This window comes from Stylophora pistillata, chromosome 5, assembly GCF_964205215.1.
Source record: "Stylophora pistillata chromosome 5, jaStyPist1.2, whole genome shotgun sequence".
Classification (NCBI taxonomy): Eukaryota; Metazoa; Cnidaria; class Anthozoa; order Scleractinia; family Pocilloporidae; genus Stylophora; species Stylophora pistillata.
In genome coordinates this window covers 38,411,443-38,439,040 of record NC_142523.1, presented here as the reverse complement: position 1 = coordinate 38,439,040, position 27,598 = coordinate 38,411,443, and the positions used below count along the sequence as shown (strand labels likewise).

Sequence of the window (27,598 nt, the reverse complement as noted above, 5' to 3'; positions counted from 1 at the left end):
AAATGTTATAATTCTCCCAGCCCTATTTTGCAATCTCTGGAGTCTGTCACACAGGCCTTTTCCTATACATCCCTAGACTTCGGAGCAATAATCAAAATAAGGAGCGACTAAAGCATCATACATTTGCAGTAGGGTTTGGCGAGGCACCAGGGAACGAATACGTTTTAAATCCCCTATACCTGCAGATACCTTTTTAGAGATGGCATCTACATGGGATTGCCACCCCAATGCCTCGTCAACCTCTATTCCCAGATATCTATAATTATTAAAAACTGGATCATCGGATAATGCAATTCAAGACTTTTTATTGGCTTAGCCATTATGGTATATGAGCCAATATACCATAATCTACAAATATGGTAAGCGTACGCGTCAGCTTAAAATCAAAAGGGAGCTAAAAAATCCGGTTTCTTCTCACAAAATAATAATTTCTTGAGGGCGTTTTTAATAAAAACAATTATTCCACTCGCGCTTGTTGGATATGAGATGATTATAGCCAACTCGGCGTTACGCGCCTTGTTGGCTATCTATCATCTCGTATCCAACGCGCGCTCGTCGAATAATTGTTACTTAATCACCCGAGTCAATTGTTGACTTTTTACAGTAACGTTTAAGTCACCATTTAAATGCCTTAGTCGGTAGTGGCTTCCAATTATCATATATTTTGTCTTTTTGACATTTAATGTGAGTTTATTGGATTTCAGCCACTTTTGAACCTCATCCAAGTCTTTCTTTAACTTTTCTTCAAGAGTTCCAGTCTTTCGTTGCAAATGATTTGATTCAATTGAACCTCGAAAAAAAGGAGCAGCTCATGAATTTGAGTTTAAGATCAACGCTAGTATTGCCATACGTAATCTAACCACTGTATATTTATATTCCTTATTATGTCTCAGTTCCCCCTGTGATTTGTAAACGTTAAAAAAAACTGAAGGGTGGGGTGGGTTAGGTTCTTAGCTCAATAACTCGCTCTGTGTTCACCAACCTCATCCGCGAATTCCTCTGCAAACTGAACGAAGTACTCCATGACTTTTTGTGACGAAAAACACCTGAAATAAACGGAGTTTTTTTTTTTTCTTTTTTTTTTCGGATGAGTTAAAGGATTTTCTTCTTTAAGAAGCTAGGAGCTTCGCTCAAACTACCGTTTCAAAACAACCTAGTCAACAAAACAGACAGACACACTGACAAAAGGGAGCGACAGAAAGAGACTATAGACAAACCAATATGCTGACAGATAGAACGATGAAGATCAACAACCGACATGCAAAGGCGATGAACTTTACCACTTTGTCCAAAACAGCAAAGCAACCATCTTGTTGAGACCAACAGGAGCTACTGGTCGCCAAAGAGCGCTGAAAACGTCCATTACACTCAATACGGGACAGGGAATTCTACGGGCCAGGATTCCTTGTGGACTAAACACTTCACCTGATGACTGACTCCTGTGTTTAAACTCGAAAGAATGAGAATCTTCCCAGCTACAGCAACCATGACGAGGGCAACTGAAACAAAAATAGCAGCAATTGAGCATTTACTTTGTAAAAAGGCTAGATATACAAACTCTAACCCTTAGAGAAACGTTAGTTTGCCACACCCACGAGAAGATTAGTAAGCCCCAAGTGATAGGCTCAATCATGAGCAAACCAAAGTTATTCCGGTTTAAAGCTTCCCCCACCCCACCCCCCTCCCAAAAACCAATATTTGTTCACACACACACACCCGAATTCAGTAGAAAGAAATTTGTTTTTACTCTACTCGCTGCAATTCCCATGAGCCTGTTTCGCAATGATTTTTGTATCAATTGTCAGTCACATGGCTATCAGTTCTTTTTGTAACCAAAACTCTCTTCTAATTGTATTTTAAGGTACGGCGTGGTTATGAAGCCTTCAGCTAAGTAAAAATACCACACACCTTTCACCTCTTTTGTGTACATCAAAATAACAGAATAACACAAAAGGAAGAAATTCACAGCCAGACACTTCAACTGGATTGGAAAGAGAACTGGGTCCAACTGGATGATCAGTGAGTGTCTGTACCGCTATCACGTGACAATCAGTAGACAGCTGATAGAAAAACAAAATAATTAGTCGAATAAACACTATTATTATACATTGTAGTCGCCATCTGTCTTCTCATTGGCTAAACACCCACTGTTAATTCTGGGAAACAGCGCAACCTACAGACTATTCACTAATCTGTACCAACAGATTAGTGAATAATCTGTTGGTTGCGCGCGCAATGCATGATTTCCGGTGGAGCAATGTCAAGTTTACGGACAGAGAAGTAAGAATGGCTTCTCGATTCGCTTCATCGACCCAGCGAGAAATTGAGAAATTACTTAAAGATAAAGATTCGGAAAATACTAAAAGATCGACAAAAGTGGCAAAGGAACTGTTCTACGAATACCTTAAAAAGAAAAATATCCAGGAGCCAAACGACAAAAGGAATTAGCCAAAGTGTTGAAATATTTTTATGTGGAAGCGCAAAAAAAAGGATGGATCGTTTTACTCTGTAATCATGCATCGCACGTATCTAATACCGCAGTTCAAAATATATGAACTTCATATACACATTGTATCTGATTTATCATCACGGGTTTATTACGAATCAACTTAACGGCCTGCTCCCAGTTGGCTTGTTAGCTCAATTGGTAGAGCGCTGCACTACTATCGCAGAGGGCAGTGGTTCGAGTCCCGTACAGGCCTGATTTTTTTCAGATCTGATTTTCGCTATTGCATAAAAAGCGCTCTCTACTGCGAGGATCGTGCATCATACGTATCTAATACCGCAGTTCAAAATATATGAACTTCATATATACATTGTATCCGTTTTACTCTGTGTTCGCTGCGATAATGCGTTTGGTGTCATTTTCTTTACAACAATGTATAATAAAACAATTATGGGAGGCATGAGGTTTTTGTGATATCCGGAATAATCAGTGTCTCGGTTAGTGTTATCAGCCGAAGCCAAAGGCTGAGGCTGATAACACTTACAACGACCTTGATTATTCCGGATATCACAAAAGTCTCATCCAATAATTATTTAATGTTTCCTCACAAGATCACAAACTTTGCGTATAGAACTAAGCCATAATAATTAGCCGCAAGGAATGATTTTGCTTGAGGTTAAATTGCTTAGTTAAAAAGATGTTACCTTCAAACGAGTTTCTAAGCTCCTCTGAGATAGAATCTTGCCGTAACGAGCCCCATCAACAAAAACTTGGTAACCGCTTACAACTGCGTCCCCGTCGTCATGTGGTCTAGACCATCTTATAAGAGTTGAAATAGAGCCTAGATATGAGCAGAGCATATGACGATCAGCGAGCAATTCGCGTATATTTGCCAAGGAATATTAATCACAACTTTGGTGGTTCCCGATCGCCATATTTCTTCGCTCACACTTTGTGTTGAACAACCATGTTCAAAGACTTCGTCTTAGTCACAAACCACATTAGCTAGTTGTTCATAGCAATGAATGTGAAACGGGTAGATTTTTAACCTGTGTATTCTTTGATATCTTCAAGTGCATCAGAGAGTTCTGAATGAACTTCCAAACTTGAGTTGGTGACCTCAACAATCTGTACCGGAATGTAAAATAATCATTCAATTGTGTATTTCAATGTACACGATACATGACTGCCCATGCTGAGGCTTTCACAATTGAAAGAAAAATAAACTTTACTCCAATTTTCGATAGTAAAATGTGTAAAGAAATCTAAAATAAACGGAATATGTCACCTTGTTCTCTTTCTCCCTAGATCCTTTCACAACAATGCTGTTTTTCAATGAACTAACAATCTTCTGAAGCCTAATCAAAACAAGGAGGAGAAATATTTGTTAGTACAATGTTGTCAAACTTAACTGATGAAAGTCTATTCATAAAACTCTACCTGTCTCTCTTGTAAGTCAGTTCACATATTCTCTCTTCCAGTCTCCTCCTCTCGTCCAAACACTCGACTTCTAAACTAATCAGAGGTGAGTCAGGCGACACAGCAGCACGGGTTCTGATTGGTTCAGAGCAAACTGCCAAGCAGTCGTCTGGTAAGAGCTCTAATTGTAGCATGACCCAGTAGTAACGGTCGGGAGACACAGGAAACAGTTCGTCCTTTTCAGTTTGGCTGGGTAGTGGACCGTGTTTTATTGTCTTTTCATTTGTTGTGAAGCTTCCACTTGTCACCAATTCTCCATTATCTTCTAAGTAATACACCTAGCACCAAATACCCAAACAGGATGGGACGGGCGTTTAAAAAAGGGAGAAATAACGCATGCATGTTAAATATAAAAACGAAACAGAGCTGATAATGATAGTCCATCGTCGGGAGGCAGACAGATATAAATTCTGCAAATTGCAATAAAATAATCAAAGCTGGAATATACTCATGAAAGAAACCTCTAGCTTTATCACCTTGTAACTAGCCACCTCTGCTCCACCCTTTAGAAGAGGTGGCTTCCATCCCAAACTTATACAGTTGACCTGGTGGGACTGGATCCTAGCGATCTGGGGCTTCTCTGAACCAGGGCACGTGACTACCAAAGGCTCCGACCAGCGGCTGTCACAGGTTGGTTTAGTGCTGACGGCCTGCGGAGGGAAAAAGGATTTGATCCTCGATCTCATATTTAATAATTTCTCCCCAAAAGACACAAGAAATGAATCTAAAGGAAAGTTAATCAGTTAGGATTTTCCAAGGATTTTTAAACTAACATACTTTTAAAACAAACGTGTACTCGTGGCAAGACTCAAAGGTGTTAAACTTGTATTCACTGAACTCAACATCCAGCTGTGCTTCTGATTTCCTGTTAACCTAAAAAAAATGAAAATAAAAAGGTTCAACAAAATTCAACCTCGAATTTATATTTACCCTGGTAGCTTTCCCGCTTCAAAGGAATGTAAGAAACCTGCGCTTATGATGTGAAGTGATACCAACCATTCGAACTGAAACAAAATAAAAACACTAAAAAAACACTAAAAAAAAACTAATATTTTTATCGTTTAAAGAACTCATGAGAACACACCATAAGCTCGTAGTGATCAATCTCAGCATCTCCAAAAGTGGTTGGCTTGCTCCATTCAATTGTTATACTCGTCTGACAACACAATCTGTCAAAGCGAAGTACAAGAGATTACTGAGCAAACATTCCCGAGTCTTTGGGGAGCTCCCCACTGAATTTAAGTAATCACTCACAAGAAGAGTTACCTCAATTTCAGGACAGGTTGCTGAACAGGTGCCGAAGTTTGTACTAAATACTGCTCTGACCTAGAAACCAGGCCCCCAGCCGCATTCACGGCTGCGACAACAAGAAAGTGATTGGTTCCTGGTGAACAGTCTTTAATCATGTGACAGGTCCGCATCAATGGTAATGTTAGTTCTTGAACCTAAAATGAAAAAAAGACCGAGTGATCACTAAACCAACAGTAATAAGCAGAAAACAATGGCCTTCGACGAAACGAAATATCAACTGGCGTATTCTAACCTGCAGTTGGACAACAGAGCTCCATTTGATGGAGAAACAAAATATAAACTGGTGTATTCTTACCTGCGGTTGGACAACAGAGCTCCATTTGATGACATAATGATCAGCGGTATCTACTAGAAAAGAAAGATTATACACCATTAACAACTGACAGCAGTTTTTTCTCTATAATGAGCAGGATATTTTTGCCTCTAGAGGAAATAAAACCCTATCAAAGAGAAAAACGATTGTTGCCTGCTCCTTAGTAATCGTATAAACTTTATAAATAGAAGAATCAAAGTGGCATGGCTTCACAAGTAGAGGAAGTTTATCGTGTTTAAATCCCGACCCAGGAAGAGAGGAAATATTCGTATGAAACGTTTTCAAACGTGTATTGCATCACCAAAGCCCCAACAAATCACAACATCTGAATACAAAGCTCACGTAACAACTCAAAGTAAATAATAATAATAATAATAATAATAATAATAATAATAATAATAATAATAATAATAATAAAACACTCAGAACGTCACACTTCAGCAAACAAATACTTGCAACATGCAACATCTTTCAATAATCAGGGATACACTTGTTTCTGTCTAAAGAACTGCACAGACAGATTGAAGTAGTCAGATAGAAAACCTACATATTTCCGGGGGGTGAGTCCATTCGAATGAAAAGCTTGTATTTGAAGTCGATGGAACATTTACGGTGAAGTCAGGAGATGGTCGCTTGACTCCTACCGAAGGTCTGCGTCCCATTAAGTTGACTTGAGCCGCAGGAGTAAAGAGTTTCAGGACATTAGATGGGGGGGAATCACCATACTGAGGATCTGATCCAAGAGCCACGAGCGATACACGGTACACACTGGAGAGGGAAAAACACATTACAGCCGCTATCATCACACGTCACAGATCAACCGTTAGATTTTCTCTAACCAGTTGTAAACATTTGATTATAGTAGAACAGAAAAAAAAAGCATTTGATCGTTTTGAGACAGCACATATTCTCTATCACAAACTTTAGGAATACTCGCGATAAATACCTAAACTATTTTAATTTATGTCCTAGAGGTTACTGCTCAAACTAAACACCAAAAGTACCACATATTAAAAACGAGTCCTGAAGAATTTTGTGACCTACAACCAAACACGAAAACGAATAGTAATGCCTCGAGATTTCCATGACACTGCAAATATTGAGCTGTTTTTATAATGTTTAGTTTTAGGGATTACAGAAAAAAAAAGAAAAAAGAAAAAAACATGCAAATTTATCAACGGGGAACTACACGACAAGATGAAAGAAAATGAAACAAACAGGTGTTTCTTTACAGCTTATTTACCGAGGTGTTTGGTCGATGATGTGTTACGATAATATATGCCTGAATGCTTGACTGAATCTTCCTAAAAATTTCACGTACAAATTCTTGAATAGTTTCCTACTATATCATCAAAGAACATGTATAATGTACCAGGGGAAAAAACAATAAAAGCGTATAAACTTAAAACTAAATTATATGAGCAGATAGGTAGAGATGTTTCATTTCAGGGCCACATTCAAATCAGATTTCACCTTCTCTAGGATGAAATGACGAGTGACGAGACCAATAAACTGATAACAAGAGTCAATCAAAAGATAGCAGTTCGGCGACTCGTAAAGTGAAGTCACACGAACAGGAAGATGGAGGTCCCAAGAGTTAAAACTCACACAGAGCAAGATAGTAAACAATTCGATTTGTTGTCAAAGCAACCAAGGAAAGCAATTTTATATTTCTATTCAATTCCAACTCCCCGAGGTGAGAACATGACAGTTTTCATACGGAAAGGCAACATGAAGTTATTTAAAACTCTTGTTTTATGTCGACACCAGCAAAAGTAATCTAGTTGATCTACAGGGAATTGTAAACAATTTAAATTCTTAATTTTTACATTCATTATTTTATTCATTCAGAACTTTCTGAGTTTTAAGCTCGTCAAATGAACGTCATCGCTAGAGGCTCAAATGTGTAAATAAATCTCTATTTACGCCTTTTTCCATAATATTAATCAAAACATTGTGACTTTCAGTATCACTCTGCGCTTCACGTCTACCTAAGCGTGACACAGTTAAGAGACAGTTGTGTGACATGTCACGACATTCTTACCAGGATGATTGGCAGTGAAAGGTGACTCGTCTTTGTGTTCGGTCGACTAATTTCTCCAAGCGACGATCGTTAAGATAAACCTGTAGGTATAGAAATGTAAACAATTATTCTATCAGAAACTTTTCATGGGAGGACGACGTTGAATGGCAGCGTAATCGCTTTCAGTTCAAAATGGATCAGCAACGTGTTCTTCATCTTCTCACTGTTTTTAGGTTTTTTGTGACATCGAATGAAGTGTGTTGTTTTCGTACATATGTCGTTTTAACTCTAATATAACCGACACAAACTTTAGGAATTTATTTTTATCTCAACAAGAGGTATTTGAAAACACATATTCAAGGTGACAGGTGAACTATATCAGCTTCAGCGTTTTATTTGTTAGAGTTTGGCCTCCGGTGTCGAAAAACATCAGTTGAACCTATTATTTGTCACTTTTGAGTCGAAAGAAAATTACTTTTGAGTTCGCAACTTTCAGGTCATCACTTTTGACCCGTTTGCCAACAATTACAAAACTATATCGCTGTTTTTGAGGCGTAATTTCTCTGCGAACTTTAGGGTAACTCACCTGATAACCCCTGATGCTAACATTCCCGTATGTAACAGGTTCATTCCACTCAATTGTAATCTGAGACAGAGACAAGGTTCGGCACCAGATCCACGGAGAAGCGGGAGGGCCTGGTGTCTACATGACAAAAATAAAAGTTTGCGAGCAAGACATTCACGTGGGGAGAAAAGGGGAGAGAGATAATCTTAGGAAAACTTTTCGATAGGGAAAAAAAAAGGGTCACCTTGGGGAAGAGAATTTTAAAGGAGGAGAAACCAGCCTTTAAGGAAATGGTAAAGGAATGATAAGTCAGTTATGGTGCTTGACGGCTGTTTAATATATTCATTTGGTGAAATATTGGGACAAGAAATGAATTAAAAAAAAAAATTGAAACACTGGGGCGTCCTGTTGTGAGGGAGAGTCAGGGTACTCTGTGAGAATGGAAGTTACCTGACAATGAACCGGACCAAACACAGCTTTAGCTTCTTTTGTTTCGTCAAGTACCTCCAGGTAAATAGTGTACACAGCACTGGTAAAAAGACGGACAAATGAAAAACAAAAATATCACGCGACATAACGGAATAAGACAAATGAAATAAGTTAAAATTGACAAAATAGATAATTCATCCTTTCTTTGTCCACAGTGCACTACAACCTCACGCGCCTCTGAGGATACAATAGGGACCTTAAGCAGTCAGGAAGGCAACGCCAAGGAAGACTTCGATTAAAAAATGAATTTCTACTCTTAGTCAGAATTTCAAAAATGGCTGCATGAGCTTACTGTCTCATACGGCGCCACAGCTCAACTTCAGCATGACGTATAGAAGTAGCGTTGTGTTCCAAATGGAAATTAAATTAATTTGGCGTCGTAGTTTCGGTTCGAAGACGACGCAAATTTTGGCGATTTCACGTTGTTGTTTTGCACAGGACGGCTAAGAAATGTAGAAAGTTTCAAACGCACGTGCTGAGCTATTGTTCTGCCCATTAGATCTCTTGTTTTTCCACGTCCTCGTTGCCGTTGCCATCGTGGCTGCTTATGGTCCCCATTAGCAAAGAGGGAGAAAATCAAAATGCTGCCATTAACTGAGTGATACCTTGGTGATACAGCCCAGATTCCATATTCATTTGCATCCCCAGATAAGGACACTTCCATCCGATCATCAAGTGTGCTACAATACCATACCACTCTAAATCCGCTCGTATAAACCGCTAGGTCAGACAACAACTTCCACTGAACTATCACTCCACCATCCTCGTCACCAGTCTCACTACACGGACTGCTTCCCAATGAGCTGGCAGGCCTACTTGCACAATAATCTGCTCTCAAACAAACTCCCCAGTCCTGACGCGGTAAAGTAACTTCAACGGGATCTGAGGCCGACTCTTCGAAACAATCAGAGGATGATTTGATGTCATCTTCATCTGTGTCTGTGTCGCTGATGGCTGTGTCAGGCGGTTCACTCTGCTAGCGGCCACAAGAAGGTAAAACATACATCAGTGAAAAACCTGATAATTATAAAAGAGACACGTCATCTATAGAGTGGTTACAAGCCCCTTAGATTAAGTACAAGTGTTTCATCTAGTGTTAGAAGTGTACATCAAAGAAGTAAAGACAAAAAGTTACGTTCAGAGGCGTCTTAATTCCAAAGAACAGCTGAAGATTAGAGGTTTTAAAGGTAAGTATACATACATATATACATACAGAAGTAGTGTGGCACACGAGGACGGACAACTTCGAGCGAAGAAAGACGTATACTCAATAAAAAGTCTAAAAACTTTAATAAATAACGTTATATATATATACTGCAGACAGGGTGCACACTGTTTCGACCTATGTGGGTCTCGTCAGTGCAGTGGAGACACTGGGCCAAGCTCTGGAATAAACCATTGCCTGGGCGCTACACTTGTGGGACCAAGTGTAGGCATGTTGCCATGCGAGAGTACTCAAATCACAACTAAGGTGATGAGCTTCGCCCGAAGCTCATCACCTTATATATTTATATATTATCCAGTTATATTTATATATACATATATATATATATATATATATATATATATATATATATATATATATATATATATATATATATATACATATATATGTATATATATATATAACTGGAATAAATGTTTGAAAAGAAAATTTGCCCTGAGCGGGATTTGAACCCACGTCCCCCGGTTACTAGTCAGGTGTGATAACCACTACACTATCAGGACAACCATGCTGGCAACACGGCAATCGAAGATGTGATTTACGTGATCGGAGACGTGGTCTCCCGGGAAACTTCATTTTCAAGGTGACAGGGTAGGGGAAGCCTATAACCCCATATGAAACCCAACTAAGGATCTATTAAAGATACACGACCGAAGTCAACTTAGCGGAAGACAAAGGAGGATCCAATTACGGATACAGGCTAACTTCAATTAAACAAATTCTGTTTACGATGGAAACCCTGACCCTGTACACCCCAAATAATCATACTTAAATAAAATAAATGTTTGAAAGGAAAATTTGCCCTGTATAGATAGACATATATATATATATATATAACTAACTGCAGACAGTACTGTTTCGGCCTTCTGGGCCTCATCAGTGCAGTGCTAATGCTAGGATGGGGGAGAACCGAGACGGTCACCCCAAACGACCCAACCTTTGTGGTATCGTCTAAGCCATGCCAGAGTGCTCAAACTAGAGTAAACCAGCGAGCATGCGCAATTGCAACGGCAATGACTCATCCTAGATAGAGTGCTCAATTTGGACATGAAAGCAAAGCTTTGTATGCCAAAGAGCTATATATATATATATATGTATATTTGCCCCCTATATATATATATATATATATATATATATATATATATATAAATATTATGAGAGGAAAAAAGGACGTAATTACATTTCCCGACAAGCCTGTTTCGTGAATCGCTTCACTCTTCAGGGGTTAAACCCCTGAAGAGTGAAGCGATTCACGAAACAGGCTTGTCGGGAAATGTAATTACGTCCTTTTTTCCTCTCATAATATTTATTCTGCTCTGCTTCAACGTATTGAGCACTGTTCCACGCGAAAATCGACTTGCAGACTTCCTATATATATATATATATATATACATATAACCCAGCTTAGTTTACGAGAATTAGAAACCAAGGCGGACCCACTGAACCAACCTTCCTTTGATGACCACCAAACATCTCAGGACAAGTCACAGCCACAACCACACAGGTGTACTTCATTCCTGACTTGCATTTCTTGATTGTAATGCTCGTCTTGTCAGCGGTTAATCTGCTGAACACGCGGCCATTGATTTGCACACGGAAACCCTTTAAATGACGCACGCGACCACAGGGAATGTCGTCATCATTAGTGACTGGGCCATGTCAAAAATCAACAAATTAGTTGACGTGAGTTATGTTATATTAGTTTTTTGAAAAGACTAAGCACCTTGAACGCAAATTTGGAAAAGTGAGCCCCTTCCAGCTTTATGTCTAAGACGAACATAGCCAAAATGGAGTGACGTCGTTGACACGTTAGCAGGCAATTCGAGGTAAGTGAATGGTACACAATTCTTAACTTCCTTACCTGGTGACAGAACCAGAGGTCGATTCCAAGTCAGACGAATTTGAGTTGCAGTAAAATCGCTAACCATGAGCACAGGCGACTCAGGCGGGGCCAAGGTCGAAACTAACAGGGGTCCTGATAGGTGAATTCGTTGCACATCAGCTGGCTTCTCACTTGGAGTACTGCTATTAGCGGGATTCGTGTCGCTGTCGTCACTGTCGTAGTTTTCCTCATACGAATGGTCCATCAGTCCTTCCACCGTCTGAACAACGATCTTATAAACACAACCAGGTTCCAGTCCTCTTAACGCTGCTTCACAGCGCTCACTCGCAATAACGAAATCCTTCACGGTCTCCGCTTGCTGCACCACTTTACCACGTGACCTCTTACGTTGCCGTCTGTTTAGATCATAATGTACTTTATAGTGTTGAATAATGGAAAACCCATGAGCCTCAGCCGGCTGCCATTTAATGGAAAGTGAAGTAGGAGTGCGTGACGTTAGTGTAAGTTTGTCAGCGGCATCCACGCCGTTTGTAGACGCACAGAAACTAGCAATTGACGTACTTCTCTCTTCAGAGATGTCGAAGATGTCATCTTCAGTTAAGACCTTGAATGTAAATGCGTATAGGGTTCTTGACGCCAAATGTTCAAATTCAAAAGCGGTGGAGTCAGGGGACACGTGAAAGTTTACGCCTTGTTCAGTTGAATGCTGACTGGTCTTTTTTACGTTCACTAGTATCATGGCTGCAGGGACACCGTGTTCTACTGGAGCCTCCCAGGCCAGTTTGATACTTTGCTCTGTAGCTGAGATCACGTAAATATTAGTGAGAGGGCCTGGTGGTATGCCCGTCTTGAACGAGATGGGCTGGGATTGGTTGCGGTTGATTGGCTGTTCATTGGAACTGTCGTCATTAACGTGTGACGCAAGACATTCTAACATTACATAGTACTCCATTCCTGGTTCAAGGTCTTTGATTCTGAAAGGCTTCTCTATTGAAAGACAAAAGAGCATTTTTCAACGAGTAAAAAGGTTCAGACGACGAAGCCAAAATGTTACTAAACATATTTGGAGAAAAACACCTTAAAATTGCTCTTGTCACCCCTCTTCAGCCCCTCATAACCTTTTTTAAGCTGCTGTATGGACGGTCTGGTAAAACATTGCCCTCAGTGTGCACGTGAACAGTTCGTGCACGATTGCTTGCTCAGCAATTTAGACTGGTAACTGAACATTGCTCTCAGTGTGCACGTGAACAGTTCGTGCACGACTGCTTGCTCAGCAATTTATGCTGGTAACTGAACATTTCCTACGGATAACCTGTAAGTCAAGATCTGGTGATACCGAACTTTCACATCAATTTGCTCAATCCTTACCTTCAACCCTGTATCTCACGGCAGATCTTCGATGCTTTGTAGTTTTCCAGCAAAAAGCTCTTAGTATCGCTGGCTCAACGGAACAAGAAGCTGTAACATCCAATGACCATGTAATGCAAACAGATCGACAGCACACATTCGTCAGTCCAAACCTGGAAATTGGTCTAACCAAGTTGGAGTACTGGATCAGCAATGGCGGCCCTAGAGAGCGGGATAACTGTTCTGAATGGTCGACTGAACCTTTGGAAAGCAAACTTGAGCTACTTTCCACACCACTGTCAAGTAATTCAAATGAAGACGGAAAGGAACGCGCTTTATTGATTTCCTGGCTAACTGTTTCTGATATTGGAACGCCAAGATCTGAAGCAACCGCAGCCATCTGGACGCGGATGACATCTCCTGGCCTAAAACCTGTTAATTTTGTTTCTTGCTGTTCTGGGGGAAACAGTTCTCCTGACCATTTACCATTTATGCAGAGAAGGTAGCCCTTAAACAAGGAAAAATAAACATTTATTTCATAACAATAATCTCAATAGTGCAGACCGTATAACTCGTGGTATTACTAAGTTAATATAATGAAAAAACATACCTCCAAAGCTACTCCACCATATTCACGTGACCTGCTCCATGACAAGGTGACTCCTGATTGGTCAATGTGAGAAACCCGAGGCACAGGGGAAGATGGTGGTCCAGGGCAGTAAACCTCCAAAATGTTGGAGCTCTCACCATAGCAACCACACACACAAACCTTATTCTTATCTTCACTGGTACCTGCATCTGGATTTAGATATTTTCTAACGCTCAGACTGTACTTGCGGTCAAATATGCAGTCTGTAATGGTATAAGTGTGTTCATCTGAGAATATGTCGGTCACATGATCCAGCGCACATTCCCCATGAAGTACTCCATCTACAAAGACACAGTAGCTGGACTGCACAGGTCTCTTTGAGTAACTGGAGCTCACTAGCTTATCACGTTTCCATGCGATGCATATAGATCCCCAAGTTGAGGATTCTATGATGTAAATTTCTGGAGATGCAGGTGCAATAGGACAGTGTACAACGACTGCATTAGAAGGTTTGCTATCTCCTACACTGTGTCCAGTCAGAGCTAATAAACTGAAGTTATGGATTACACCTGATAAAAAAAGGATACATGTAGAAATAGAGATTAAACGTATATTACAAGTTAAGATCACAAGTTAGAAAAATCTAAGACAAATCTATACAATTGACTTGAAAATTATTTAGAGTTGTTTTAGCTTTCACAAACTTAATACAATAAAAGTCATGTTTCCATCCTCAAACCACTTTTAAACGACAAAATCTATGGAGCCAAATGGGAAATTTTCTAATCAACTAGTCCGAGTATTTTTTGCTTCATAAAATGTCAGTTCACACAAACCTTCCTCTAAACCAGTTAAAGACAGACTGAGAGTTTCAGAACTTAGGTCTTCCCTAAATGCCTTGCCATCTTTCAGTAGTCTATATCCCACGACAGTTGCATCTCCGAAAGACGCGGGCGGCTTCCACGTCAGAGTAACCTGGAATACAAAGAATGATCGATCATGGACATGGCAAGATAAAATCAGGCGATGCCATCTCAACCCAAAGCGATGCAGACATCAATAATTCGCAAGTTGAGTCCAATTTTTCTCTGAAGAAGAAACACTTAAGGACTTTGTCAGTACCTGTCTATCCTGGAGGTCTCTGACATGGAGTAATGGCGACTTTGGCGGCCCAGGCATGGTAAAGGAAATAACGCGTGACAGGCTTTCATCAGCACATGGCATCAACTGGCCCAGAACGGCCATTCTATAAAGACACGACCAAGGTAGAGAAGTGAGGGGCGTGTCGTAGGTACTCTACAACAATACAGCATCAATTAAACTACCTTACCTGTAACTACAACGCTGTTTTAAGCCGGTGATCTCGATAACACAGCCAGTTGTGCGCCATGCGTGTTGTTTGAAGTGAGCCTGTAAATATATAAATATATGAAAAACTAAACACAATAAAAGGTGAAATAAAGTAATTAACCAATCAAAGAAAGGTTTTGCACGAGCGTGTGTTAAGGATGTACGAGAACTTCTAAGGGACTGTTCAAGGTTAATAAAGGGATAAAAAAAAGCTTTTATCATTTTATTTGTCAATTCAGTTTACTTACATTTTCATTCGGCCACATTGTCTTCATTGGACTGTCTTCAAAATTAAAACTAAAGAAGCATAAGGACACTACTTCAATTTCATAGCAGTTAAAAAATCCCGAGATTAGCACAATCAGGGCTTTCTTGAGACAACAAAACTTACCAAAAATTGCTATTAATATCGCTGTGAAATTTTCTACCGAGGGCAAACACAGAGTAGACAATATCTGCGCCAACAATCTGGCCGGGCAGCAAATTCCATTCCCATTCCAGAGTCACGGTGGTGGGCGTTGTTCCTTTGATTACGAGAAGGGGTCTGGGGAGATGTTTGGATCCACCTGGAGAATAATTTTCGTCGTAACATGTTTCTAAAACCTCTACTGACACACGATTCCCAAACAATCAGTCAGTGACATCACACATGTTACGAATAGTAAAAAAAAAAAAAAAGTTGATTTGAATCTCACCTGAAAGCATCTGGTTACGGGAGGCGTGAGACAAGAAATTAATTTTTAAGCCGAATTAGCACGACTCTATTGTAGTGAAAGTATATTAGGTACACAGAGGTGCAACATTCTCTTTGCTTGACACACTAGGTCAATTACATTGAGAGGTAAGTGACGTAAAGGGAAGGGTCACCATGACAACTAAGCCACAGCAAACCTCTGGGCACCTGACAACACAACATCATTAAATAGATGTGTCGAATGAATAACTATACAAAAAACGAAGAACGGAAAGTACCTGAATAAACTGAGAGAGAGAGAGAGAGAGCTCATGCATGACAATGCCCAGTAAACTAATCTTAGGCACTTATCTTCGAAACCTGTGCTTAAATGTGGTTTTAATTCTGCCTTTACCGCGTGTCCCTTATAAAGAAAAACACAGTCAGACGCCAAAAGAATCTAACCTTGAAAACGGTCTTCTGCTTCCTCTTCCTTCACGTTGGAATCCCTATTTTCTCTTTCAACTTGGAAGTCTACGTCCTCTTGATTACTGTTAAGCTCGAACATAGGATCACCTACGACCGATGCTTCTTCAAAGGTGGGCATCTCTGTTGTTTCTAAAGCAACAGTCATTATTCTGTCGTTATCAATCTTCACTGAGCCATTGCTACTGAACGCCGACCAAGTGTCGTCCACAACTTCGTGTCGGTTGCCGTCTCTTGCATTTTTAGGTCCATGAATTTGATAATTCATTTCCTGCCGTGTTAAATCTGCAGATTGGTTTTCAATACACATGACCTTTTCAGAGTTGGTGCCTTCCTTGAGTCGTTCGTTAATCGCTCCTTTGGAGTCATCTTTTTCCTCTGACACTGAAATGGCTCTGTGTTTCACTTGTGTGAAATTGTTGAGTGAATCTTGTAACACTTCGACTGCAGCAGCAATCAACTCTTCTTGTAAGTTCTCGTTTTTACGTTTTCCGTTTACTTCTTCATGACAGGCATTTTGTAACTGTATTCTTGTTGATTTTATATCATCTCTTTCGCCTTGATGGTGTTCATCCTTCAGTTCTCTGTTTTTTACTGGTTGCTCTGACTTATTTCGCTCCAAAGTAAGCTGCGCACGGTGGTCGGGTAATATCACTTTTCTCACGCATTCACCTCTTGCCCCACGCACATTTCCATCCTCTATTGCTGTGTCACTATCTTGCAATTCTCTCTCGCCTGAGGCATCATGCTTAGGTAAACCACATACCACCTTTTCAGTGCAATCATCAGCCATCTCAGAAGACATTCCATCGCTTGTGAACAAGTCTGTCTTCCCTACTTCACTTCTTCGACTGTGAGCAATGAAAGTATCGTGCCCAAGATCATTGAAATGACTCCCGTCTTCTACAGTTTCCTGATCAGGTTCTTTTCTTGATTCAACCTCAGGTTTGTCATTGTCCCAGCTGACCTGGACACCATTGTCGCCAGCTCTGTCATGATTGGTACTACCCTGGCTCGCTACGTGACTCTTTGCGTGACTATTGAGCTTGTCACGTTTGGCTATAAAATTTTCATTCTTTGTCGCATCTTCGTCGCCTTGTTTTTCGTTATGATCCCAAAGATCAGCGCTCGTTTCATGCGATGACGATTGTTCGTCGCTATCCATTAACTGAGTTCTTTTTCCTTCTCCATTTTCCAGTGTTTTTTGAGTTCCCACATCCTGCTCTGATGCTTGTTCTACCGTTGGTCCGTGATCGCGTACAACACACTGATTAACAATAACATCCTCTTGTAGTTCATTATATACAATGCCTGTGGGAGTGTAACTTTCAACGTTAGATTCTCGCCCAGTTGTTGCCTCGTCCATAACTTCTTCATACAGCTGACTTGCTTTCCTCTCATCTTCTGTAGAGTCTACCAGCGATCGTACAATTGAGTCTGTTCCTCGATGGCTTACGTCGAGGCCTCTGAAAATAGCGGGATCCAGTTCAACGTTAACTGCAGTACAAGTCTCAACTTCCCCCAGAGGTGATGACAAGTCAGCTGATGCATCTTTCACATCAGCTTCTTCATATCCTGAAGGAACAAGTCCATCTCCAGCTGCGTTTTCTTGCTTTTCAAGACGGTGTAACAGTTCATTGTCCACTAGCATAGTCTTTAAATCGTCCATTTCTTCAGATGAAACTCCCTGTTCAACATCTGTATCAGGCTCAGCAGCCAAAACATCCAACTGTTGATCTTCAGGGATTGTCTGCAGTTTACTAATGACAGATTTCAGAGAAAGCTCTTCACCTTCAGCCGATTGTTCTGACTCACACGACTCTGAAGTGACTCGCTCAGCAACTAACAGCAGCTCCCGTGCGGCTTCGCCATCTTGATTTTTGTCACCCTCCCCAGAATAACTTTCAGCTGTTGTTTTCTGTAAAGCACCCGCAAGAATTTCCTCTGATATTGGCAGCGAGAATTCTACCTCATTTGAGTACAACAAAAAATCTGATCCTGTTAAAAAAAGAAAAAAAAAAGATGTGCACCTAAATAAATTGTGAACAAGTTTTCTTTCACTAACAACTCTCGACCTTATCATTAAAAAAAGTAACAAGAAAACGCAAGAGAAAAAAAACAAGAACGAGCGTTAGAAGTAATTAACATGAATTTATTACGTTTATTTGCTCTGTGACAACTTTTTTTCTGACATTTTAGAATAGACAGAAAAGTGCAGTGAACTTAGATTATTCTATGTCACATAGATTGCCATAGAAACTAGGAAACGAACTAAATTAGAAGAATTACACGCTTCATAAACAGAATCTCCAAAGACAGCTCTTCAACAATGGGTTAGCAAAAAGATATCATTCGAAAGCCAGCTAAAATGATATAAATGCGTTAGCCACATCTTATGATTTCATTTTCAAAGAAAAACCAGATGATTAGCTCAAATTTCTGGGCGACCAAACGAGTTAAGAGACTGAAGTACTTACCACGGGAAGAATGAGAAACTACACGCAATGAGTAACTCTGATCTTGCATACTGCTTTCAAATAGTATTCTACAATAGCCACTTTCCCATTCCGGTATTACCTGCTCAAAAAAAGAGAAAAACATATTGTCAGGAACGAGGGAAGAAAGTAAACAAAAAGCGCAGTAAAGTATTTTGGCTTCAAGAAAGACCAAACAGCTTCAGTGAAGGTAATAGCAGAGGAACTAGTGCTGTGCTATAAGTACACTTGACATTTAAATGTACAATCTTCGATAAAAATCAACGAAATCTTCCCAAGAGTATCTACTGGAAAGGCGCTAAATTTTTCAAGCATTTCAAGGTCGCTTGGCACGACACGAATGAGCAATGGATTGCCCTTTTCGGAAGGGAGAGGGTATAGGGAAGCAAATCGTCCCAATCTAATTCTAGCCCTTTTCATATGAAAACCAGTAGAATAAATCATTCACTACCGAAGCATGAGGTGAAGCATGATGTTCACAAGGTAAAACTTGAATTCGGTGTTCACCTGCTCTCCAAACCGCTGGTCATTGATAATCACGGAGTATGATACGATATCAGCAGTGTTAGGATCACAATAGATTGGCCATACAATTACAAGAGAATGAGGTGAGGTGGTGGCTTCTAGAGATACTAGCGGCCCCCCGGATGAAGCTTGTAAAGGGCATGAAACCACCTGCAAAGTGGACAGAGGATGAAAAATGCACATCAATGATGAACAAAGGCTTATTTGCACAAGGCGCATGATCGAATCTATGTTCAGCTAATGGGGTTAAGTAACAACCTTACCACTTCATTGGAGAGCTGGGGTTCAAATGAATCTTTGGTAGGATACGCTACCAATACCACGTGGTACACTTTTCCACCTATCATACCGCTGACAACCAAGCCTCTGCAGCGAGGGCTGAACCACCCACCGTAGTGTTGACCGTTTAGGAAAAGCTGAAAGTAGAATAGAGAAAGTAGCTGTAAAGATTGAATTACATGTATCATTGGTGAATACAATACAATACAGATTTTCACTTCTTTTCTGGCAATTTTATGGTTATATTATCCAAGTAATTGTATCATCAAGAGTTAAGACCTGACTTTAAACATCTGTGTGTCCTGGGTATCTTCAAAAATAATTAAAAACGGTAAGATAGCTGACTGCTTTGATGGCGAATAAGTTTATGGTTGAGTTAACTTCTCTTGGTAAGACAAAGGCAGATTCATAAATGGGAGGGGAGGGAAAGGGAGGGAATGGCAGTAGAAACAAAAGCATAAGAGAACTAGACGCATACACTGCGTGAACTCGGGCTTCTTTGCTTAGGAATGTTTACAAAGGCATGTAATCTGACAAGAGCGTTGTATAATTTACGTTTTGACAAATTTAAGCTAGATACTCGACGATGCTCAGGGATAGGTTTTAAGCTTACAATAGACAGTTCAGCAGATAGTTCATTTGATATAGCATAATTCTCGATAGAAGGTTCACTCAAAAATATTCGTTCGTAAGTTGATCTCTCGTAAAGTTCGTGGATCGACCCGTTCCGAAAACCCTCGACATCTTTTAGTGTGGGTCTACCACGAACAGTATGTGCTTTTGTATGTGGTTTGAGCTTATGAGAAGACATATTTACCCTTGAACCACGGGGTATCTTTCTGACCGCCATGATAACCATGTGCTTTGAAGCTTACCTGGGTATATACTTCATGATTGAATGCCGTATAGTTGTTTTCTTACTTCGCAACTGAAAAAGCATACTTAGTGCATGCGCTTTAATTGCTAGACTACGTTTTGCGTGTCAAGATGGAAAATAAAGAGGCCCGATTTATAACTCGGGAATTCCACAGGGAGCTCGCGTAATAAGACCACGCCTGAAATCCTTCGATTATGATAAATCTGAGAGGGGAGAGGAAAGGAAGGGACAGAATGGCAGTAGAAAAAGAAACATTAAGAGAATAAGCCTCTGTAATTCAAGCCTCTGTAATTCAAGCCTCTGTAATTCAAGACAAGCTGAATGCTGAACTGTCTAAAATTGATGACTGGCTTTCTTTTAATAGTCTGTTTGTAAATGTAACAAAAACTGAAGCTATGCTTTTCGGAACCGCCCCTAGACTATCTGCTGTTAACTCCTTTTCTATTATTTTAAATAACAATGTAATTAAGCGAGTTTTTCATTTTACTTATCTAGGTATAGTTTTTGATGACCGCCTTAGCTGGAATGAGCAAATAAAGCACCTAATTTCGAAGGCGGGAAAACGCATAGGAATGCTCGGCAGGCTTCGTAGAAGCCTTTCTAGAGAGAGTGCAAATGTAGTGTATTGTAGTCTAATTAGGCCTATTTTAGAGTACTGTGTATGTGTGTGGGGCTGTTGCGGGGAAGGTCGTAAACAAGACCTTGAAGCCCTCCAAAACCGGGCTGCTAGGATAGTGGCTAGAACTGTGCGCAGCAAGCAGGCAATGGACGTTCTGAAATGGCCCACGTTGGAGGAGCGCCGACGTAAATCTGTCTTTAAACTCGTTAAGAAATGCCTGCAAGGTCAATGTCCCCAGTATTTTAAACAATATTTTAAACGTAATAATACAATCCATGCGCGTGCTACTAGACAAAGCAACCTCTTACATCCGCCTGCCGTGAGAACTGAGATTGCAAAAAGATCCTTCTATTATTATGGTTGCACTCTTTTTAACGAATTATCTTAATGATATTTCGTGTTATACATCTTTTAATCTTTTACTTGTAAATAGTTCTCTATATTATTTCCTGTTTTAGTGTAATGTTTTAATGTTGTTGCTCAGGGCTCCCATTGATAACAGACAGCTTTTTGCGTCTGAAGGGGCTACCCTGAGCCTTATAAATTAATAAAGGTTTTCACTTCACTTCACATTAAGAGAATAAGGCCACACCTGAAATCCATTGAATCCTGACAGATCTGAGAGGGGAGGGGAAGGGAAGGCACGGAATGGCAGTAGAAAAAGAAAGACTAAGAGAATAATGCCACACCTGAAATCCTTTGAATCACAACAGATCTGAGAGGGGAGGGGAGGGGAAGGAATGGCAGTAGAAAAAGAAAGATTAGGAGAATAACGCCGCACCTGAAATCCTTTGATCCATGTTAGATCTACAGCGTTTCCAAGAGTAACACTGATGTTAAATGTGTTGTCACAGACATGTTCTACGGTAATACTCGGCCTACAACTTAACCAATGCCACTTGAATATCTGATAAAATACAATCACCACAAAGAAAACAAAAAACAGATTATCCCAGCAAGTTCAACACAACAACAACTTTACCCTCTGCATATAACAAGTCACTAAAAACCTATTTATCATTGCTCTCTATCAAAGATAGTACGCACTCATTTTCATCAGTGCATAGGTAGATTTACGTACAATGAGAGTAACCAAACACAGTTTCGAGAACTTCATGTTCAGAGGCTTCATGCTTCTATAATGCCTTTTATCGCCTTCAGTTTGCACAAGGGTTCTGCATTCTATCAAAACCTGCCTGCCGTGACTAGATGATGCTATAGGAACACTGTCCAATTACTCAGACTCTCACCTCTTCTTTTAAATCTACTTCCTCTGACCCAGTCCCCCATTCTATCAAAACCTGCCTGCCGTGACTAGATGATGCTAGGAACACTGTCCAATTACTCAGACTCTCACCTCTTCTTTTAAATCTACTTCCTCTGACCCAGTCCCCCATTCTATCAAAACCTGCCTGCCGTGACTAGATGATGCTAGGAACACTGTCCAATTACTCAGACTCTCACCTCTTCTTTTAAATCTACTTCCTCTGACCCAGTCCCCCATTCTATCGAAACCTGCCTGCCGTGACTAGATGATGCTATAGGAACACTGTCCAATTACTCAGACTCTCACCTCTTCTTTTAAATCTACTTCCTCTGACCCAGTCTCCCATTCTATCAAAACCTGCCTGCCGTGACTAGATGATGCTATAGGAACACTGTCCAATTACTCAGACTCTCACCTCTTCTTTTAAATCTACCTCCTCTGACCCAGTCTCCCATTCTACCAAAACCTGCCTGCCGTGACTAGATGATGCTATAGGAACACTGTCCAATTACTCAGACTCTCACCTCTTCTTTTAAATCTACTTCCTCTGACCCAGTCCCCAGTTCCTGCTCAGACTCTTTATCAATTAAATCTTCATGAACAACATCTTTGCTTGCAATTACCCAAAAACGTCTGTGAAAGCAAAGTTAAATAAATCATTCCAAGGATAAATCAATTAAAATCAATCACTTGGTCTCTCTGAGATGAGAGGTTGTAAAATTAAGAAACAGGTGTCCATATCCAAACCTGCGCAGTAAGCGCTTAATTTCACTAGATGATTCAGACCAACAAGTGCGTGTTACAAGCTATGCGCATGGAAGAAAGGGTGCGCCTGATGTTTCACGCGCGTGTTACTCGCCTCCTCAGTGGTTGCCAGCTACACGGGCTTCCGCGTAATGTTACAACTCATGCGCACGGAACACAGGGTGTGTCTGATGTTTCACGCGCGTGTTTCTCGCATCCTCGGCGGGTGCCAGTCACACGGGCTTCTGCGCAGTGTTACAAGTCAAGCGCACGGAAAACAGGGAGCGTCTGATGTTTTGCACGGGTTACTCGCATCCTCAGCGGTTAGCGGGTGCCAGCTTCACCCCATTGTACATTTCCGATACGTGATTATTTGCGTATCATTTTTTAAAGTGTATATGACACGAAATTTTTTTTTTCGTTGATAGCTAGGTCCATGTGTGTAATAAACGGTTTGAGAGTTTAAAATGAATGAAACAATTTTTTTGGTCGATTTTTAGCGCCCGAAACACGCTAAATTTATGTGTAAAATGGTTCCCGGAGACTGGGCCGAGAATTGGACTCGTGACGTCAGGTTGTTTGATCCTATGATTGGCAAGGTCAACAACTTTCAGTGTTTTCCTTGTAACACGCTGTGATTACTCGCTCAATTCTATCGTTTCACGCTTCGAAATGTCCAGCGATTCCAAGAGTATTGAGTCGTCTGACTCTATAGAAAGTATGGATTGTGGAATAAGCGACAGTTCTGAAGAGGAATGGGGAGTTATCACTGGTGTGATAGCTCCATATCAAGATGAGCCGCTCGCGGACGAGAACGAAGAAGAAACTGGCGTTTCGAGCGAACAAACCGATGTTGATGGACTTACCCCGTCAACTCTGGAGGCTAGATACGAGAGAACTGTAGACGTAGACTCCTGGTTAGTAAAACTGGTCCTTTAAAATTCCTTGTATATATACTTATAGCAAACCTTTGTTAGACAACAATTCATTTTTGCTGTCTTCTTCAGGTGTCGCTGCGAGCAATGTAATACCGGAACGTTAGTTGGTTCCCTGGAGTTTCGATGTTGCAGAGAGGTAACAAATTCATCCGCAACGATGGTTTTTGATGGTTCCATTGAACGGATAAAATGCATCACACAACACGAGGACTACGATGCAATTACGAACCGCGCAGTTCTTCTCCAAGTGGCTCCCTTGTTGAGAAACCAGGATGGTGGGACTTACCGTCGCCGAGGTAGAATGTCAGAAAACGAGTCAGTACATTTTTAGTAAAACATAAATAAAAACATACAATGTGTAAACTAGCATAATCACTTTGCTGGGCATAAAACATTAAGCTTCAGATAAATCAAGGTAAATTAAGGCACCTCAAGCTATAAAAGTTGACCAAGTTAGATTTTGCATTTACTTGGACTTTTATCTGATGCACTGACCTAAGATAAAACAGGAACTAATAAGATTGCTTGCAAAGTAGCTTGTCGGAAAATGTAAGCTTGAGAAATGCTCTGCAGTTCATTATCAATTCCTAAACATAAATATTTTTTATTTGAATGTGTGTGTCATGGGGAGGTGAAAGGCAGCCGGTCCTGTAGTAATGTAGAGCATTCTTACACACCTTCCTATATAATTTTCATTGTGCTTTTACTCTAGGTTCATTAGAGCTGTTGCATACCGATGGACCACAAGGTGGCTTTGTGGCTACATGGGCTGGGATAACAGAAGACCACTACCAGCCTGTGTTTACCATAATATCAGAACTAAATACCAGTCACAAAATACCAGAGGTTTTGCTGCTGCTCATTACAGAGACTAGCATAGTACACAGAATCAAAACTATGACATGATTGTTCTACACTGATTGTCTCGGTAAACAACAATTTTCAAATTGATTTTCATGGGTGGTTGTTTCTTGTTCTATTGTTTGGTAATGTATGGACTGTGAACCAGAAACAGCTTAGGTTCTACATGCACACTAGTTTGACTAAATTTAAAATTTCAACTTGTTGTAGGTACAATGCAAATATTGTAAGTCGATGAGTACAGTGCAATGCAGGCATGGAAAATTTGAAGTAAAAAGGAAAATTGTACCACGCAGAAAATCTTCCTGTGACAAAAGTTTGGTCACTTTATTTTTTGCAACGGCTTTTGTGACTTCACAATGGTTTTTGGCATATTGAACAATTGTAAGGTCGTCTTGAAGTGGGTTGACTGCTGCTTGGGGTATCGTCACTGATAGACATCTGTAGTTTAGCCTGCTCTGCTTCTGTAAAATAAATAAGTTTATTTAATTATGTTAGTGCATTTTTTGTTTGTTTGTTTGTTTGTTTCACATGCTTTTACCATGGAAAAAACATGTAGAAGACATCCTCTGTGGAGACAATCATCATATTCAGGGGTATCTGGATCAACTCTGCAAAATAAAAGGCATGGCTGAATCCTTTCAATAATATACTCAAGTTACATAATGAATTATTGTGAAGTGGAACAAACAATAAACTCAGACTCATACCCAGTAGCTACTTATATGTTTTGAGGGTGAGAGAAGATTGGATATGAGAGTGAATTGATGAACATGAGGAGTTCTGGATGGGAAAAAGGGCTATTTTCCTTTTGTCCTTTCCCATAACTCCCTAAGTGCCTCAATCCAGTTATGCAAGTGGTATAATTCCAATGAAAGCTACAATAGTAGTCTCACCTGATATCTTTTTCCATGCTTTCTTCTGAGAGATTCTCTTCCTCTTCATCATCCTCAGTACCTTCAGCTTCTGTGGAACCTCCTGCCTGTGACTTCCAGTCCCCATCCTCATTCTCTGTTGCCATATCTGTATCAGTCCCAGTGCTTGACCAGATAAATAAATCTTTGGACCCACTTTCCTCCTGCACATCAATTTCTCCTTCAGATGCTGTTTCAATTACTTTCTATAATAACAAACAAACAAGATGGAATAAATTATCCAGTACTAGTGAGAGTGAGTAGCACTAGGAACACTTGAATCAAGTTCAATATGGATACTATTCTTTTGCCATTATACAAAGCTACAAGAAAGCATAAATAGGTTTTGTTTAGCACTCACACTTTTGAGCTCTCTTATCTCCTTTTTCTGTTCCTTTACTATTCTCCTTAGACGCATAGTTTGCTTCTTCTGATTTTTTAATTTGGATTTATATACACAATCTACACAAGAGCTGCCTTGCAATGGTGTTACATTGGGGGATGGTGCTGTATTGACTGGCGTAGTACAGGTATTGTTGGTGGAGGTCAAGGCAACTGGAGAAGTGAAAGGAGTGGTAACAGAAACAGTAGCAGTTGAGGTATTGGTGCTGCCAGAACTTTCATCAATTGGGCTCATGCACACATCTGTTGCGATGTTGAACGGATTCTCTTCATTTGTATCATCATCATGATCATCTACAAGGTTACTCATTGATTCTTCCCTGGCCTCATCAACCTTCTTTTTCTTCGCCTCCGACTCATGAAACTCTGCAAAGGCATCACGCCTTAGCTGCAGCAAAAACATAAAATATCCTGGTTGATAAAATATATCGAGCACAAGACACCCTTGCTTTTGCTAAGATTATGTGTAGGATTCGAAACGATCACAAAGCTTGTATAAATCAATACTCAAAACTCCAGTGAACATATTGATGATTCACTAAGGTATAGGTTTTAGCAGTTCAGTTTGCTTTCAGCACGGCAAAACCGCAATTAGACACGGACATTTTACACATAAATGCTTCCAAAAGAATAGGTTATTCACATCAGAAAAACTTACACATGTTAATGTTTATGATCGGAGATCACGAGAAAAGGCTTACCTGTCGCCTGTTGCGATCTGTCAGAACTTCAGGACCTTCTGGTAGAACTGCATGTCTTGTTGGAACAGAGCACTTGATAAGAACTTTGTTCCGTTTTACCTGCGTCATACCGTCCAGCGAAAATGCCAAGCTGCCCTCGTAACAACTTTGCTCAAAGTGAGTCGAACACAACGAGGCATGTTTGGCAACAGGTTCGCCGAAATCAACTCGGTGCCGCTGCACGAATTTCACCCATTGGGCTCTCACTGTTGGATTTACAGGAAACTGGTGCATCGAAATACCCGGTGTGTAGCTGGTATTCGTACAGCTTCTATTGTTGGGCGCCCCAGCCACACAATAACGTCCACCTTTCCGTACTGGCCTATTCTTTTCCACCATAGACCACTTTCATAAATGGCTGCCGGATTAATATTCTTTTGTTTAAACTTAAATTTGCCCGATTGGCCTCGCTTGAGATTATGTATTCTTTTGAATTTTGTACGGGAGAACGAGGCCACCCAGGCAAATTTATATGTAAACAAAAGAATTGTAATCGGGCAGCCATTTATGAAAGTGGTCTAATGAGTCAAACAACCTGACGTCACAGGTAAAGTTCACGTGACCTTTTGGCCGCGCGTTCGAGGGGACAAATTTCAAGCCAACTTAGCGCGTAGTTTAAACGAAAACTATGTATTTATAATTATTTTCAACGATTTTTAACTTTCGAACCGTTTGTTATATATATCGAACTAGCAGAAAACAAAAAAAAAATTTCATGTCATATACACTTTAACCTAGATAATCCATGTTCTTCCAAAAACAACTTGATAGATAGTGAAGGAAACATACGAAACTGTT

General features: G+C 40.3%; 3 protein-coding genes and 1 non-coding gene across 10 annotated transcripts in view; 2 read left to right on the top strand and 2 right to left on the bottom strand.

The window, feature by feature from the left end:
- Positions 1 to 27,598, bottom strand: part of LOC111339590 (uncharacterized) — a 52,342-nt gene that overhangs the window by 3,831 nt on the left and 20,913 nt on the right. For 3 of the 6 annotated variants that reach the window (XM_088761603.1, XM_088761604.1, XM_088761605.1), the window contains exons 26-57: positions 22,726 to 22,834; positions 21,716 to 21,841; positions 19,423 to 19,575; positions 19,142 to 19,309; positions 18,617 to 18,716; positions 16,119 to 18,137; positions 15,372 to 15,546; positions 15,229 to 15,277; positions 14,961 to 15,040; positions 14,753 to 14,876; positions 14,467 to 14,605; positions 13,652 to 14,199; positions 13,063 to 13,549; positions 11,713 to 12,681; positions 11,301 to 11,500; positions 9,232 to 9,602; positions 8,588 to 8,666; positions 8,159 to 8,275; positions 7,594 to 7,673; positions 6,097 to 6,317; positions 5,532 to 5,584; positions 5,192 to 5,370; positions 5,010 to 5,094; positions 4,703 to 4,798; positions 4,402 to 4,575; positions 3,887 to 4,203; positions 3,735 to 3,804; positions 3,496 to 3,574; positions 3,151 to 3,287; positions 1,909 to 2,060; positions 1,281 to 1,499; positions 983 to 1,046 (exon numbers count right to left, since the gene is read on the bottom strand). In XM_088761603.1, coding sequence (XP_088617729.1) covers positions 983 to 1,046; positions 1,281 to 1,499; positions 1,909 to 2,060; positions 3,151 to 3,287; positions 3,496 to 3,574; positions 3,735 to 3,804; positions 3,887 to 4,203; positions 4,402 to 4,575; positions 4,703 to 4,798; positions 5,010 to 5,094; positions 5,192 to 5,370; positions 5,532 to 5,584; positions 6,097 to 6,317; positions 7,594 to 7,673; positions 8,159 to 8,275; positions 8,588 to 8,666; positions 9,232 to 9,602; positions 11,301 to 11,500; positions 11,713 to 12,681; positions 13,063 to 13,549; positions 13,652 to 14,199; positions 14,467 to 14,605; positions 14,753 to 14,876; positions 14,961 to 15,040; positions 15,229 to 15,277; positions 15,372 to 15,546; positions 16,119 to 18,137; positions 18,617 to 18,716; positions 19,142 to 19,309; positions 19,423 to 19,575; positions 21,716 to 21,841; positions 22,726 to 22,834 — 7,939 coding nt within the window. The remainder of the gene's footprint in view (positions 1 to 982; positions 1,047 to 1,280; positions 1,500 to 1,908; positions 2,061 to 3,150; positions 3,288 to 3,495; positions 3,575 to 3,734; positions 3,805 to 3,886; positions 4,204 to 4,401; positions 4,576 to 4,702; positions 4,799 to 5,009; positions 5,095 to 5,191; positions 5,371 to 5,531; positions 5,585 to 6,096; positions 6,318 to 7,593; positions 7,674 to 8,158; positions 8,276 to 8,587; positions 8,667 to 9,231; positions 9,603 to 11,300; positions 11,501 to 11,712; positions 12,682 to 13,062; positions 13,550 to 13,651; positions 14,200 to 14,466; positions 14,606 to 14,752; positions 14,877 to 14,960; positions 15,041 to 15,228; positions 15,278 to 15,371; positions 15,547 to 16,118; positions 18,138 to 18,616; positions 18,717 to 19,141; positions 19,310 to 19,422; positions 19,576 to 21,715; positions 21,842 to 22,725; positions 22,835 to 27,598) is intronic. The other 3 variants (XM_088761606.1, XM_088761608.1, XM_088761607.1) reach the window with 2 other exon arrangements.
- Trnas-acu (transfer RNA serine (anticodon ACU)) lies at positions 2,630 to 2,702 on the top strand. Its single transcript has one exon. It is a non-coding gene; the product is annotated as a tRNA-Ser (tRNA).
- LOC148731861 (uncharacterized) lies at positions 23,007 to 25,453 on the top strand. Of its 2 annotated transcripts, none has more exons than XM_088761617.1 (3): positions 23,007 to 23,862; positions 23,953 to 24,179; positions 24,596 to 25,453. In XM_088761617.1, exons 1-3 carry the CDS (start codon positions 23,618 to 23,620, stop codon positions 24,787 to 24,789), a joined length of 666 nt encoding a protein of 221 aa, XP_088617743.1. In that variant the 5' UTR covers positions 23,007 to 23,617; the 3' UTR covers positions 24,790 to 25,453. The 2 variants fall into 2 exon arrangements, with proteins under 2 accessions (XP_088617743.1, XP_088617744.1); XM_088761618.1 differs by having other exon boundaries at positions 23,401 to 23,862; positions 23,953 to 24,198; positions 24,596 to 24,834.
- LOC148731860 (uncharacterized) lies at positions 24,933 to 27,542 on the bottom strand. The gene is made up of 5 exons (XM_088760803.1): positions 26,762 to 27,542; positions 26,020 to 26,448; positions 25,641 to 25,864; positions 25,286 to 25,355; positions 24,933 to 25,208 (listed from the first exon to the last, which is right to left on the bottom strand). Exons 1-5 carry the CDS (start codon positions 27,137 to 27,139, stop codon positions 24,933 to 24,935), a joined length of 1,377 nt encoding a protein of 458 aa, XP_088616929.1. The 5' UTR covers positions 27,140 to 27,542.

Coding starts and splice junctions, on each gene's coding strand:
- LOC148731861 (XM_088761617.1), top strand. CDS start 23,618: ATGTCCAGCGATTCCAAGAGTATTGAGTCGTCTGACTCTATAGAAAGT. Junction 23,863..23,952: donor ACTGTAGACGTAGACTCCTG/GTTAGTAAAACT, acceptor TGTCTTCTTCAG/GTGTCGCTGCGAGCAATGTA. Junction 24,180..24,595: donor TGGGACTTACCGTCGCCGAG/GTAGAATGTCAG, acceptor CTTTTACTCTAG/GTTCATTAGAGCTGTTGCAT.
- LOC148731860 (XM_088760803.1), bottom strand. CDS start 27,139: ATGGTGGAAAAGAATAGGCCAGTACGGAAAGGTGGACGTTATTGTGTG. Junction 26,449..26,761: donor CAGATCGCAACAGGCGACAG/GTAAGCCTTTTC, acceptor TTTTTGCTGCAG/CTAAGGCGTGATGCCTTTGC. Junction 25,865..26,019: donor AGATAAGAGAGCTCAAAAGT/GTGAGTGCTAAA, acceptor TTGTTATTATAG/AAAGTAATTGAAACAGCATC.